The sequence below is a fragment of the Monopterus albus genome, unplaced genomic scaffold (genome assembly GCF_001952655.1).
Source record: "Monopterus albus unplaced genomic scaffold, M_albus_1.0 scaffold107.1, whole genome shotgun sequence".
Lineage (NCBI taxonomy): Eukaryota > Metazoa > Chordata > Actinopteri > Synbranchiformes > Synbranchidae > Monopterus > Monopterus albus.
The window spans coordinates 554,699-569,929 of record NW_018127987.1 but is presented as its reverse complement, the minus strand read 5'-3'; the positions used below and the strand labels follow the sequence as shown (position 1 = coordinate 569,929).

Below are 15,231 nucleotides of genomic sequence, written 5' to 3'. Positions count from 1 at the left end.
TTAATTAAATATATATCAGTTGACAAATTAAAGTGTGTAGATCACATATATAAAAAATGAAATAGCTGTTGTTTTGATACAATTACTAGTCTGTGATAAGTAACAAATAGGACTAATAATTTTTGTCATGCAAAGGGGACATATTCATTTTTTATTCATATAGTTGTGTCAATATGTTGTTTCTTTCAGCTGCATTTAAGCAAGTAATCATTACTAGAAATATTTCCATATCTTGGGCTGCAACTAATGATTATTTTCATTCATGATTAATCTGCCAAATATCATCTCGATTATTGTGCATCAAAAAGTGATAAATGCCAAATCACTATATCCTACAAGGCCTGGTGACATCATGAAATGCCATTAAATACGTTTTCACATTTGAGAAACCAGAGCTATGAATATGTTGATATTTTTGCTTGAAAACATACTGTTTACTTCCTGGTACAAGACTACATAATGCACTTTTTTCCCACAGTACTACAACACCATGGGGATTAAAGGAACAGATTCAATTAAGTTAATTCATAAACAAATTCAAGAATCCAACAAGGCCAGTCCACAGAATATAATACATCCGTGATTTTGTCGAATAAAACTCAATATGGGTTAAACTTTTACATGCCGCGCTTGAAGGCAGCACGACATTCTACTGTTCCACTTCCTCAAATGGGGATACGCGTTTGCAGGCGTGTCGCCATTAACCAATGGAGGTGGGCGAAAGGAGGGCTTAGTCTCTCTGTGTATAAATAGTCCGAGCCGCTCTTTACGTCCGCTCTCTCGCCCCAGAGACGGTGGATCTTTGTAGCTCGTCGGTTCTGTTTAATTCTCAGAAAACACCTTAGAAAATTCTGCAAACATGACCAGGAAATTCTTCGTTGGCGGAAACTGGAAGATGAACGGCGACAAGAAAAGCCTCGGGGATCTCATTCAGACCCTGAACGCAGCCAAGTTGGACTCCAATGTCGGTAAGTGGGTTTTGAAAATAGTTAACGATACATCGAATGTCCTTTTAGTACGGTTAACAATTTAGTCAGTTGTTGTATAATATCACATTTCAGGTTTTTTAGTTACTTTCTCGTATAATTTCATCCCTTTTAATTTCACAACCGGATTTCCATCCAGAGTCAAAATGGCTGGGTCATTCGGTAAATCAAAGACACCATTAGCATCACAGACCTCCTCTTTTACTTCATGCTTCAGTAAAGTTACGTCCACTAAGACAACTAAGCCAACACTGAACCCCAGACTGACAGAAATCGAAGAATAAAAGACGGAGGGAGTTTTAGTAATGTCGCTGGTGTGTGTGCGTTTGCAGCAGCACGTAGTCCAGCAGCCAGTCTGTGGCTCCGCTCCGCTGTGAAAGAGCACGGTGCGTTCAAGTGAGGCTAGAAACAGATGAGCAATACGGTAACCTATTGCGAGCGTCCTTGGCATGTCATTGTTAATCGAAGAGGTCTGTAAGAGGAGTTTTTGGGCTGCTGGAAAACGAAACTTGACGATCACGGAGGTAAGTTGAAGTAACCTCGTCTTTGAGGGTTTTTGCCATCGCTACTTGAATGCATCAGTAGACATTTGGCCTGCTTTCTGTCATTCTGCATACGAGAGACAAACTGGACAGATGTGGCTGTGTTATTAATACACTACCAGATGTTTTCAGTGCATAATCCGCTGAACACAAGCAATGGAATAATGAATGTGTCTAGGCCTGTTTCTGCTGCCAGATGTGCTCCTCCTGCAAATTGGTGTTATGCAGCTATAATATGGTGTACACCAGTCCCAGAAAAGCAAAAGACCTGGCAACACTTTGCAGTGTTCTGACCAACCTTTAATGCAAATATTTTGGCATAAATCCTTCTTCAGGGTCTGGTGTATGTGATTGGATGTTCCCCCTATACTTGTACTATTTATGGAACATCCAACTCCTTGTGTATTTTCCTGAGGAGGGCTTTATGTCATGCTGGTCTTTTAAATTTGATTGGAACACCAAGTGTTGCCACACCTTCTTCTTTACAGTTTTTCTCTGTGTTTGTGTGCCTTGACAATGGGTGAAGTTGCATGAGTAACTTTTTCTGTATTTGTACACCAGTCTCAGGCCTGGGCTGCTCAGACACACACTGTCACTGTTCAGACTATCCTTGGACCTTGCTCCATTAATAATGAGTCAACCCCGACAGTGTTGGACTGAAATTCAATCAGGCTTTTTTTCCCAGTGGCCTCTCTGTTGAGCTTTAAAGTCCGAGTTCAGCTGTTTCCTCCCCAGACTGATTTTCTTCATGTTGGATATTTACATGGTTTTATTTGATCTTTTGAACTCTGGCTCATGCCTTCTCTTGCCTTCTGCAGAATGCAGCCTTGTAGCTGACCTTTTGGAGGCTGAACTTGGACCTTTTTAATGCAGAGGGGCCTGAGTGTGGCTGGGGAGAAATGACCTTTACCAAACCAGTAATCAGAGGTGTTTAATATAGACTCTAGTGACCCCAAAGATACAGTTACATTGTGAATGTCAGTGTCTTGACTTTACTGTACTCTGCTTGACCCATGCAGAATATACTGCTGTTGACTTGTAACCTCATGTTTGAGGGTAAATGTTTCTTACAGTGCAAAACATACCAATTCAAATAGAATGTGAAAACACAAGATGGATTTATTTGCTGTACGTTATTGTTCATTTAAGAGCTATCAGTCACTTTTAGACCAATGGCAGTTTCTAGTCCTAATTCTTAATTTTGGTGGTGACCTGTGCTTGTTGGATTCTTGATTTATGCCTATAAATGAAAGGAATTGAATTTATTCCTTAAATCCCCAAAGTGATGTAGTGCTGTGGGGGAAAAGTACATTATGTGGTTGTGTACTTGCAGCAGTTCATGGTTGTTTAGTGATTATAGTGGCCACTGACAAACCCATGTTTACCATTTTGTGATTGAATTGAATAATTCTTAGTTTAGCCTTCACACCCACTTTAATATCAGTTTCTTTTATATGTACAGTTAATATCTTGTATTTAACAAAAGTAATTTTTGGTTTTAGATATCAATCTTCTAAAATAACCTAAGCATTATCTTCTGTGTTAACAGAGGTGGTGTGTGGTGCTCCATCAATCTACCTTGACTTTGTCAGGTCCAAGTTGGACCCCAAGTTTGGTGTGGCTGCTCAGAACTGCTACAAAGTTCCCCATGGTGCCTTCACTGGGGAGATCAGGTAGGACATGTCTCCAAAAATAGCAAAGGTTGAACAGAAAAGTAGCACCATGATCACTTGCAGACTCTTCCGGTTGTTGGCTCGGAACACAAATAAAAACTATTTAATAATTTATATCACGGTATATTAGACTGTATTTTTTTTTTTTTTCTCTCAGCCCTGCGATGATCAAGGACTGTGGTGTGAACTGGGTGATCCTGGGTCACTCTGAGAGGCGCCACGTCTTTGGAGAGAGTGATGAAGTATGTTATGGATGAGTATCATCTTTCAGTTACACCAGCTTTGTAACTGTCTGTAATAATATTGAGAAAATGGTCGTCTTGCATCCTTTCCTACAAGAGTTCATTAAACCCGTCATTTTGTGCACACTTCATGACTGGATGCCTGTGTGTTGTTAGCTCATTGGTCAGAAGACGGCCCATGCTTTGGAGAATGGGCTCGGTGTGATTGCCTGCATTGGCGAGAAGCTGGATGAGAGGGAGGGCGGCATCACGGAGAAGGTCGTCTTTTCACAGACCAAGGTCATCGCAGGTACAGGGCTTCTGACAATCCCACAGGTTTTAAATGCATGAGGGGGAGTCCAGATTTTGCCATACACATTTCAGGAGACGTTTGTGCAAGCTAGAGTGCGAAAAAGGAAAACTTGCAAAATACAAATTTAAGTCTTATCACATCTCTTTCAGACAATGTAAAGGACTGGAGCAAGGTTGTGCTTGCTTATGAGCCTGTGTGGGCCATTGGCACTGGCAAGACTGCCTCCCCACAGCAGGTAAATATTGGAAACCACTGAATATTTTCCAGTTTATGATTACTCATTTCTTACTATAACCATAATCATGTCTGTTTCTGGCTTGATATTGCAGGCTCAGGAGGTTCATGAGAAACTGAGGGGGTGGCTGAAGACCCATGTGTCAGAGGATGTGGCCAATTCTGTGAGGATCATTTATGGAGGTCAGTTAAAGGGATGAGATCTACTTTTGGTATTTACCAGAAAAATCATCATCATTTTGATTTCCAACAGAAATCTCTTCTCACAAGTCTGTTCTTCTTCTCAGGTTCTGTGACCGGTGCTACCTGTAAGGAACTTGCCTCCCAGAAGGATGTTGATGGTTTCCTTGTGGGTGGAGCCTCCCTCAAGCCAGAGTTTGTCACCATCATTAATGCCAAAGCATAAAAGCCCAGGCAGCTGCAACATGACCGTGTCCAGGTCAGAAGCTGACTCCATTCAGACGATCCACTTTCACAGTCCCTCGCTCTCAGCACTTAGCCCTCTTCCCTTTTTGTTATTAAAAGTATTTGTGTAATGATGTCATTCCCTCCTTTTTTCTTTATTTTTTGAATATATTTTGTCCTAAGGAAAAGGATCAGGTTGACACATGCACTGAAAAGAGTCAAGTCCACTGAGAATAGTCTGTGTGCATACTAATCTCTGCACCAAGTGCTCAAGCTGTAAAGACAGACGGTTACACCCTGAGGTGGATGGGCCATCCATGCCTTTACTTGAAAAGTTCACCAACTTTTTGTTTTTTGTAAGCAGTGTCTCAGCTTTTGTCAGTCACATTTGTCTTTTTACTACTGTTGTCTCTTTTGTGTAATTATGATCTGTGGCTTTGACCTCCCTGTAGACAAGCATGATCCGGTCACTCGGTGGTAAAGAGGGAAGTGTCCATTACATTTTACCCCTATTGTGTCATGGCTGAAGGGTTGGAAGGCTGTTAGGAAACATTCTAATAAACAGTTCAGAGGCTGGTTCGATGTGTCTCTTGTTTTTCTTTTGCCTTGATGTCTATCCCATGAGTTTCCAGTGAAACCTTGCATATAGTTGTGTGTGTGTGTGTGTGTGTGTGTGTGTGTGTGTGTGAGAGAGAGAGATATGGATGGATGGATGGATGGATGGATGGATGGAGGCAGTGCCATCCTGGAAGAGACCACTCATTTGTTTAGGGTTTTCCTTTTTTTTTTTTGGTGCCACTGTTGGAAATGTTTAAAGTGAAGTATTTTCATTACTGAGGTCAGTGTTACATGTGCTGTTTTACTGAATCACATTATATGTAAAGGTCTTTCCATTTTTTTTTGTCTTTCCAATTTACATACAGTACATGAAGGGGGCAAATTATTAGAGCATCTGAATACAATGCAGTCCAGCACAACACTATCACTATGACCTGAGTGCTAAAACATAATTGGGTAAACACCTGTAGGATAATTACATTACTTTACATTACAAGCATCATATAAGCAGACTTTATATGCAGAGCAATTGGACTACAGCATACTGTACAGATGTAAAGTAGAGACCGACTGTATTTACAATGTGTTTTAATAAAAATTACCATTTTAGTAATTATGAATAAATCAACAGTTGAGAAAAATAAATACAAGTAAAGAAAAACAAAACATAAAGCAAACTGCTAAATATATCACTTAGCCAATCAATCCCGTGCCCCCCGGTCCACCAGGGGGCGCAGTATCTCCAGTGGAACATTTTCCGTCGGCCTGGTCTCATGTCCGTGTTTACAAGTGAAGCGTGACGTTCACGGACTGCCAAAAATACGTTAATAACGCAACTCAACGCGGTTACTTGGCTCTAATAATGTTCAAAATGCAGTCACTGAAAGCTTTTCTCAACGACAGACTGACAGCAGCAGCGGAGGAGATATTTGGAGCTGTTGAAAAGACAATAGCCGAGTACAAAGAGGAGATTTGCCGTTGTAAGGATTTGGAAATCAGTCGTCTCAGGTTGCAGCTGAAGCTTCTCAAATCAGGTCGGTTTGAATGGCATTTGATCACAACCAGATCTCTCGCATTTGTACATTTGTTAGTTAAACTGAACGATCGTGATTTCGTTGTCTGTGTTTCTTCCTCAGATCCCAAGGTAGAAAGATGCTTTGGAGCCCTGCCGCAGCAGCACACCCATCCCCACCACCATCATCACCCCCCTCCGCAGCAGCAGCAGCAGCAGCACCATCAGTCAGTTCCTGCAGTGGAGGCTCCCGAACCTCAGCACTGTGAGGAGGACGGTGGCAGCAGCTCGGAGCAGGAGCATCCAGAGCCCTCACAGGTCAAGGAGGAGCAGCAGAATAGCCACAGAGATTTCTGGAAGGGTCACGATGCAAAGCAGCTTAAAGGTCTTAAATCAGACATAAAAGACTTCATCTCATCTCCTTCCAGTCTGAAAACTAGTCTGCAGGGCCACACCTTACCATTCCACCCCTACCACGTCAACAACAACAGCGAGGAGAGTAAAGAGAAACCCTACAGCTGCTCTGTTTGTGAAAAGCGTTTCAGTAACTGTTCCCACCTGGCAGCTCACATCAGGACCCACACAGGGGAAAGGCCATACAGATGTGAAATATGCAGAAAGACATTTATCACAACAAGCGCTCTGAACAGACACCAGACCATCCACACTGAGGGGAAACACTTTGTGTGTAGTTATTGTGAGAAATCCTTTAAATGGATGGAGTCTCTTGGAAGACATATGAGAAGTGTTCACAAGAGGGAGAATATGCCTGTATGACCTTCTGTAGTGGGACAGTGAAATTTCTCTTGTCCAGTAGATCAAATATATTGTTATTATATGTTGTTATTACATGTGTCATCTATTATTTAATTATAAAACACCAAATAGTTGTTAACAAAGAATGTAATGTTTGTTTTCTTGTCTAGTTGAGAATTATGTTGGAAAATGTGCATGGACCTTATTAAGCCTTGTGTAAACACTAACTGCGGTAAATTATGTGCAAATAAATTGTAAGACTCACTGACATAACTTTTTATAAGCAAATTATGGTAAATGTGTTCTTACAAAATAAATCAATAATGCTCTAAACATTGTGGTACTGTTTAATGTATTCTGCTTTCTAAGAGGGAAGTTGCACTGCGCTCCAGTAGGTGGCAGTAACAGCATTTCATTAATAATTTCCCATCAATCCACAGTACTTGGCAGTAGTACATGGCAGAGGCACTCTAGTGTCTCCTGTAGTGAGCGTGTACTTCTTTTCTGGCAAGTGACTGCGCCCTCAGCTACTAACCATCTTACAATCAAATATTCAAAATATAGGTAAAGTAACAATATGCAATATACTTGCTTTACCTCGCTCATATAACAGTAGTACCTGCTCAGCTGTTTAATGGAAGGCCATTAAACATACTTTTGACTCCACAACATTAACTTTACAACGTTACCGTATGTTACTGGTACACAACATAAGCAACTAAAAATTATGAAGCATTATTTTATATTAAGCTTCCCAGCAGCATATAACAGTTGAAAGTAGCTGCACCTTCATCAGCTCTATTGTTGCAGTATTGTTATTCAGCAATGCATCAATAATTATAATTTAATGATATATTATTCTGAAATGACCGGTGCTGCATGTTATTTTATTTTTAATGCTATTATATTTTTGTACCTTTTGTGAAATTTTGACAGCAGGACTTTTACAGAGTAGATTTTTAAACTGTGGTATTGTTGCTTTTACTTAAGTAAAATATCTGAGTGCTTAAAACAAATCTTACTCCACATTGTTTGACTATTTAGTTTCTGTGCCAGCTTGGTCCAGATCTTCATTGAAGTTACACACTGTCTACACTGAGTGTTCAAAATATACTCCATGATTTCCAAATGGAAATATTTTACTTGTCTGTTGCATCATGTTCCCAAAATTCATTCCTATACATCTGGGATACTTGGAAACTTTGGTATCCCCACTATCATTTAAATCAAAGTCCTGTATTTCCAAAAACCGCACAGCACGAGTTTATGGGTTGGTGGCAATAGACCTCTCACAGCAGCCATTTTGATATGAAATACTAGGTAAACACAGGTGTTACTAATCACATTAATGAAGGCTGTGTTCTATTCAGGTACGGAGCCGGAATTATTGTCATTAGTAACACCTGTGATTAGCCGCTCTGTCATGGCCGCTGTAAACAGGCTCTATTAAGGGTTTAAACTTTAAAGTGATATTTTTAAAAAGAATAAACTCAGGAACACATAGACCACAACACATTTTCACATAAAAACAGGACCTTTCCTGCAGTAAATGTTTTCACTTGTCATTGCAAGAAAACCACAGGTGTTATAAATAACATTAACAATCTGTTCTATTCAAGCGTCCCAGAAAGCCATTATAGGGCTAGTTTGTCTTTATCCTGTAAAAACTCATTTTGCATACAGTTTTAGCCAGTGGACCTTTAAGCTCCCACTTCACAAATGTCCACTAACTGCACAGTTGATGGCTCTTCATGGACTGAAGGGAAAGCTAAAGTGTCCCTCTGAGTGACAGGCTTACATTAGGCACTATTAGAAGTGGAAGTTACAGGCTTATGAGTTGAGGCAGGGAGTGAAATAGATGTGTGAACGAGCAGGGATCCAGAAGCACAATAATTTTAATTAGTATGAATTCATTTTAAATCAACAGCTGCTGGTAGCACACTTTCCTGGCTGAGTGTTCATGAAAAGTCAAACTTCCAGGCAGGTTTGGCAGATATTACTGTAAATTCATTCTATTTTCCTAAAAGATGTCATTTCTGATCAGCCCTGCTACCAGAACTATAGTCTCTATAGAGTTTTTTAACAGAAGACATGTATTATACCAGTAGATAAGGCCCAGGTAAAACAAATGATGAATGATTTCCATGTAGGTGTTTCAGTTTCAGGGTTCTGCTGTGGTGCATGTTGGCTCACTGTCTCTCTGTCATGGCTTTTACTGGTACATTTGAATAGAGCGAAGTCATCATTAATGTATTGTAATCAGTAACACCTGTTTCCTGCTACAAGTCCAAATGTCTGCAAGATAATAACTATTTAGGATGAACTTAGTAATGTGCTTCCAGATTTATGGCAACAACCTGAGAGAGCCCTTCCTGTCCCCATGTTTCCAAGTTCATCATGGTTGTTAATGTTTGATGTAGAAAGACTTTCTGTTCTTAACTCCATCCAGCACCTTTTGGGGTGAGGCTAACCCTGTGCACCAGACCTTACTGTCCAACATCAGACCCCAACCTCACTGATGCTCCTACAACCAGGTTCCAACATCTAGTGGAGGATGTTGTAGTGGCACATTAATGCCAGTGGTTTTGGGATGAGATGTTCAAAAAACATATGAGTGAAATACTCAGATGTTTAAACACTTTTTTGTGTTATAAACAGTATATACAAATCTTCAGTAAGCATATTTGGAGGTTAAACTACATTATAACAGCATTTACTTCAGTTCCTGATAATGACTGTGGTAAGTGTCTAGCGCCAACACTTCATTCTCATCTCATAACACAGTAAGACATGGATTTCAGGTTACACTCTCTCACCGGAGAGGGACTTGCTGAGAGCTCTCCTGTACACGCAGGTGCTCTGTGCGGTAAACCACTTACAACAAGTGGCCAGAGTAGACACAATATCTCTTTGAAAGTGGATGTGTGGATTAAAGCAAGCTGAATTGTGTACTGGGGCTCAGCTCCAAAACATTTGTGTGAAGTTAAGTGCTGGAGTGGTGCTCTGACCAGATCTATCTAAACTTCGCCATGCAGATGTATTGTCAAGAAATAGGACAACAGAGTAAGTGTCCGTGAAACAGAGGTGAGCTTCATGTTTAATCGTACAACCCAGTGTGTATGTTCTCTGCTGTTAAATAGAATGGATGAGAAGGTTTTTCACATCAGCAAAAAAATAAATGTACTTTCTATTAACTCACTGAAACAAAGGGGTCCCTCATGTTTCCATTCCTTGAAATGGTTACGCAACGTTTCGGATAGCTAAGGAAACAGCAATTTTATATGTTTTTGCTGGAAAGAAACCTGCCATCATTTGAAAAAAGCAAACATGAAGCAATTTTGTGGTTTATTTAGTCATTCGTGGCATTAAGAACACAAATTATAAACACTTAAAAAAAACTTTTTCCTGTTTAGTCTTGTTTTCTTTAGTTTTTTTCAAAATCTATTTGTCCGCACTTGATCATCACAATTCCAACGCCCCTAGAACTGTGTGTGTGTATATATGTATATATAAAAAGTCTAGAGTTTACAAAATAAAATTTTCTTTTGCCTGCTGTAGGCAATACTTACTGTTTTTTATAAAATGTCTTTGTGTGCAGCAGGCTACACATTCTGTTTGTGGACTTGGAGTGTGCACCAGCAGACGAGTAGCAAGCAGTGTCACCACTGGTAGCTACAGTAGCTTTGAGGCTTATTGTCCAAAAATAGGGAAGTGCTGATTTAAAAAAAACTTAAATGAAGTGAAATTAATTCATAACTTTGAACTGGTTAATACATGAATCCGTTTTATGCTGATTATCTGGGTTCAGGCTGCATTACCATAATTAATTATATCATTAGGAATGATTGCTACACTGCTGAAAAGTACTGAAAATAGGTGGCATAATAAGTATTTCTAGACCAAAGTGCCCCTACTGGATTTTCAGTCATACTTCTTGACCCTGTTTTTGTTCATATAATATATAAACTAAATATTGTTTGTTTGGAGCTATTGTGAATAAACTAATCAGCATCAAAGCCTCCTTTCCACCTCCACTGCCACCATCACAAACCAACGGCAGACCATGCTATTAAAATAATTTGTTCAATTTCATACATATTTCATGCTTGACTGTTCCATTTTTAATAACAACTTGTTCTTTTCACCATGTTAAAATCCAACATTGTGAGTGGCCCAGAATAATTTTTACCACAATTATTATCACAGCAAAGGAGGTTTTTAATCCTTTTCTGTTCCTCTGACTCACCAACGCACCACTCCATCTTTATTTGAGCAGGCACTATACAAACCCAGAGACCATCTGAACATAGTGAGTTTAGAAGATTCTTTCTGAGTGTGGAAGACACATATATTAGAAGAACATATCCTGCTACATCCATTCATGCTTCATTATCATGTGGGACTGAAGCCTCTCCTAGCATGTATTGTGTGATGAACAAGGAAACACCTTGGATAGGTCACAAGTAGCAATACTGTAAGTAAGACCAAGTAAAAATATTAAGTAAAAATAAAAAACACATTGTTAAAGACTAGGCTAGCCTAGCTTAGCTCACTTTATTTCTCAGACACTCAGAGAAGATGAAAAACACTAAAATAATTAAAATAATATAATGAAGGAGACATAGGACGAGTGAATGTGGAGCGGGATCTACCACAGGGGACAGATCAGTGTGAGTCATGACCGCGTCACCAACTGCAGTCATCATCTCATTATGGCAAACATCTGTTGCATGTAGGTAAATAGGTGGCCAGGGTCTTTACAGACCTCTTATTTTCCATCCATATTACCACTGGTTTGCTTTTTATCACTTAAATCATGGACTGTTGACAGTAACATCTCACTATTCTAGTCCTAACCTGAGCAGTTGTACACATGTAGCCCATTGCTTACTGTGATGATAAGGATGCTGGCAAACTGTGGGCAGTGAGCCGCGCCCCCCCTGGTGTAGTGGAAACGGGTTCTTGCTCTGCTCACCCACATGTTGTCTACAACCACTTACAGATGCTCAGCAATGCCTCTAGATGATCCTCCGGGATCCTGTTCTCCTTGCTGGAATGGAGTGAGCAATAGGTCACAAGAAATCGATTGTCTGGGTGAGAGGAGGTGGAAAAGGCTACAGACTCAGCTCTCAGCCAGCAGGCACTCGTGCCACTTTGCAGTTTGTCTGTTGCTGTTGTGATCTGAGAAACTGAATGGGAAGTTGTAGGATTTGTTCAAGCAGATTTTTTTTCATTGACCAGGGTAAGTACTAACCCTTACCCCTTCATGCATATAATAGATTAGATTAGATTCAACTTTATAGTACACATGTACAAGTACAAGGCAACGAAATACAGTTTAGCATCTAACCAGAAGTGCAATAACAGCAATGCAGAGTGCGCAGTATCCACAGTGTGTACAGTCAGAACTAATTTACTGATAGATTTCTACAATTGTTATTTACAGTAAGTTATATAAGGTAATGTACAATATACAACAGGCTTTATGGATTTAAATTACAAATAATAGATAAGGTACAGTAAGCTTATAAAACACTAGTCCAATGGGATGAAATAGTGCAGAAGAAGAAGATAACAATAAGTTACATGAGTTAACAGTTTAATGGATATAAATAGTGCAAAGGTAAATATACCATATCTGCATATGTACAGTAGAGTGTGCAAATGAATAACACAGCAGTATTCTGAGTAGAGTGTGTCCAAATGATCTGCATCAATATGAAAATATCCTTCTTGTCCTTGCACTGTGAGTGATATCAAAAATCATTCTGCATCTCTATCTAACCAAAGGAAACAACCAAGGAATTGCAATGTAAGATTGCAACAGTGAAATTAGAGATGGCTGTCTAAAATCCTAATAGGACTGTAGCAACTATGCAAGCAGATGGGCAGACATGGACCACAAAACAAGCAGATCAGTAGCCACAAAGACATTAGACGGGTATAAAAAAGGGTTAGTGGTAGTGACAGGGCAAACTTTATGAACTATGACATCTCCAATAGACAAAGAAAGATGGCCAAGGAGCAAGTGCATCAACTTGAAGATGCAGCTCTGTTAAAACTGCCTCTTGCAGGCAAAACCTGCCTGAACGAAATGAGAACCTCTAGAAAGGAATGTATTTTGCTGGAGGGAGCCGTGGGACAGGGACTAAACCAAATTACTCACTGTGCGCTGCTAGTGCACCACATTGTTATTTTTTGCCTGAGTCTCTCTATGAATACTTGCCATGAATAATAAGTGAGAGGTTGCAAACTGGCAGCCTCACATTTCAAAAGTATACTACTAATGTGAGCCCTAAACATTTTATTATTCTTAATGAATTTGGAACACCTTGTCTGAGCACACATGATTTTATACACTCAACCACTTATTCACTTGTTTCACTTATTAGCAGCTGTCAGAGGAACAAAAACCATCATATTTGGATGCTAATGAGAGTTTATTAGGCTTGCATGACTTTAGCATCACTTCTTCAACTATAACTAAGTAATTAAAAATTTCACAGCTTAGAGAAACTAATTAGTTGAGAGTGTAGCAATCATCATAATAAAAGAAGGGCCTTGACATGCAGCTGTTTGTTTAATATACACAAGCTGGTATCTCACCTGGAACTACAGGCAAATTGTTCCTCATATTTTCAGTCTTGCTGCTGCCAGAGTGGATTGTTTCACTAATGACAATATAATTAATCTTACACACTATAGAAATTTACTTTAAATATCAGTGATTTAACGGTTATCTGACGCTGTGCATTATTCTGATGTGCTAATCCATTTATTATCTGGTGCTAAAAGTAGGTCAATATGAAAGAATAACAATGATATATTGTCCTAGATTTGAAAACAACTGCTGCTAATAATAAACCACTATTTTGCATTCAAAGTTTAAGAAGAACATGCCATAGTAATAATGCCAGGCTTATATAAAATGCTGTGTGCAAAATAAAGTCTTTCATTTTTCATACGCACCTTTCATAATGTCCTTATCCACCTGGAATAAAAGGACTGATGACGTGCTAAGAATAACCCCCAGATGTGATGTCACCTGAGGGGGAATCAGATTTGTCCTGCTACAGGATACTTTACCTGATCATGACATACTTATTCAAGGTGACTTTTAATGACACACATATGTATATGTATATATTTCTGTAACATGTCTCCCATCCAGGATCACTACCCTGACTGAGAAGGTTCCTACAGTAAGGTTATCAGTCAACATCACAGCAGCATGAGGAGGTTTTATGGCATGACAGAGAAGGGACAGAGATTATAGACAGACTCTTGTAAGGTCATTTACATGGTCAGAGTGCATCAACAAAGAATGAAAGCGGCAAGGCTGAAAAGTTAGTTTGGCCACATTTACATGTCCCCAGATCTGCGAGCCAGCAGTGATTCTGACATGCAACGTTAAGGCCATATTTACTGATCCATATCTGTTTGAAGGAGATTCCTTAGTCAGACATGGCGAGAACACATACACCCCTAAGCCTTCAGCAGGGCCCATAAATCACACTCTCACAGCTCCTGCTGTCTTTCTCCTTTTCATTTCTCTTTATATTTTTCTTTTCTTTTTAGTTTTACAGTGCAGTAAGGAATGCTAACACTACAGGGTGGCTGGTGTTCACTGGAGCGACTCAACTCCCATGTCTCACACTCATCCCATGTGTCTCCTATTAGCTACACTCGCCAAGAGAGGGAGGGAGAGACCAAGAAAGAGAAAGAAGGGGGAGTCAGAAGGAGCAGAGGAAAAGGGGGAGGGGGAGGAGACTGAGGAATTTGATATGCTTTGTGCATGAGTGACTTGTATAAAACAAAGCCAGGGCAAACAGTCTAAATGTATGAGGGGCTCACACATGAATAAACAAGAGACTAGCAAAAAAATGATTATAATTTATTTCCAGATTTTTTTTGCCTTTCTTTGCATCTTGTTTCACAAGGTAAATTGAAAATAAAAAATAAAAATAAAAACTGACTGCCATACCATGAAAATGTAAAAAAATAATACAAATAATATGTACTGTATATTAATTATATCATTATGAACAGACAACATTAATCAAATAACAATACTATTGATCATAAACATAACATAACACTAAATTGCTGGTCTCATGCATATAGAATCCCTCAGATACAAACGAGGGGGTAAATACTAAAAATAGAACCAAAAGTTCCACCAGTTCAGAATTAGCGCCTAGCTACATGCAATGACATAAAAGAGACTCATGTACACATTCCTTCTGGCATCAAGTATTTTACACATACTGTACTTCACTATTGCTCCCGCCCCTCCATCTAATATACTGTACAGAGCACAATACAAAACAGGACTGGATTTCAAGAACATTATGCAGGGAAGTGCTGGAGTCCGGATCCCGGATCATTGTGGTGCAGTTTGCACGGACTCTGTGCAACATCTTCACAACTTCATCAGCCTTTTGTTAATCCTTCTTGTTTTCTTCCGTGAATCCATTACTATCCATTAGTCCAGCTTTGTTTAGTCTTTGTTCCTTCATTGTTTTTAGTGC

The 15,231-nt window shown here is 39.5% G+C and overlaps 2 protein-coding genes across 2 annotated transcripts; both read left to right on the top strand.

Moving 5' to 3' along the window:
• The first annotated feature begins 763 nt into the window (after positions 1–763).
• On the top strand, positions 764–4,953 carry tpi1b (triosephosphate isomerase 1b). Its single transcript, XM_020610950.1, has 7 exons — positions 764–968; positions 3,078–3,201; positions 3,359–3,443; positions 3,600–3,732; positions 3,885–3,970; positions 4,065–4,152; positions 4,257–4,953. The coding sequence occupies exons 1-7, from the start codon at positions 860–862 to the stop codon at positions 4,373–4,375; spliced, it is 744 nt and encodes a 247-aa protein (XP_020466606.1). The 5' UTR covers positions 764–859; the 3' UTR covers positions 4,376–4,953.
• A 714-nt stretch (positions 4,954–5,667) lies between these two features.
• LOC109966224 (zinc finger protein 26-like) lies at positions 5,668–6,971 on the top strand. The gene is made up of 2 exons (XM_020610920.1): positions 5,668–5,966; positions 6,069–6,971. Exons 1-2 carry the CDS (start codon positions 5,795–5,797, stop codon positions 6,719–6,721), a joined length of 825 nt encoding a protein of 274 aa, XP_020466576.1. The 5' UTR covers positions 5,668–5,794; the 3' UTR covers positions 6,722–6,971.
• Positions 6,972–15,231: the final 8,260 nt, after the last annotated feature.

Coding starts and splice junctions, on each gene's coding strand:
- tpi1b (XM_020610950.1), top strand. CDS start 860: ATGACCAGGAAATTCTTCGTTGGCGGAAACTGGAAGATGAACGGCGAC. Junction 3,444..3,599: donor TCTTTGGAGAGAGTGATGAA/GTATGTTATGGA, acceptor GTGTGTTGTTAG/CTCATTGGTCAGAAGACGGC. Junction 4,153..4,256: donor TGTGAGGATCATTTATGGAG/GTCAGTTAAAGG, acceptor TCTTCTTCTCAG/GTTCTGTGACCGGTGCTACC.
- LOC109966224 (XM_020610920.1), top strand. CDS start 5,795: ATGTTCAAAATGCAGTCACTGAAAGCTTTTCTCAACGACAGACTGACA. Junction 5,967..6,068: donor GCTGAAGCTTCTCAAATCAG/GTCGGTTTGAAT, acceptor TTTCTTCCTCAG/ATCCCAAGGTAGAAAGATGC.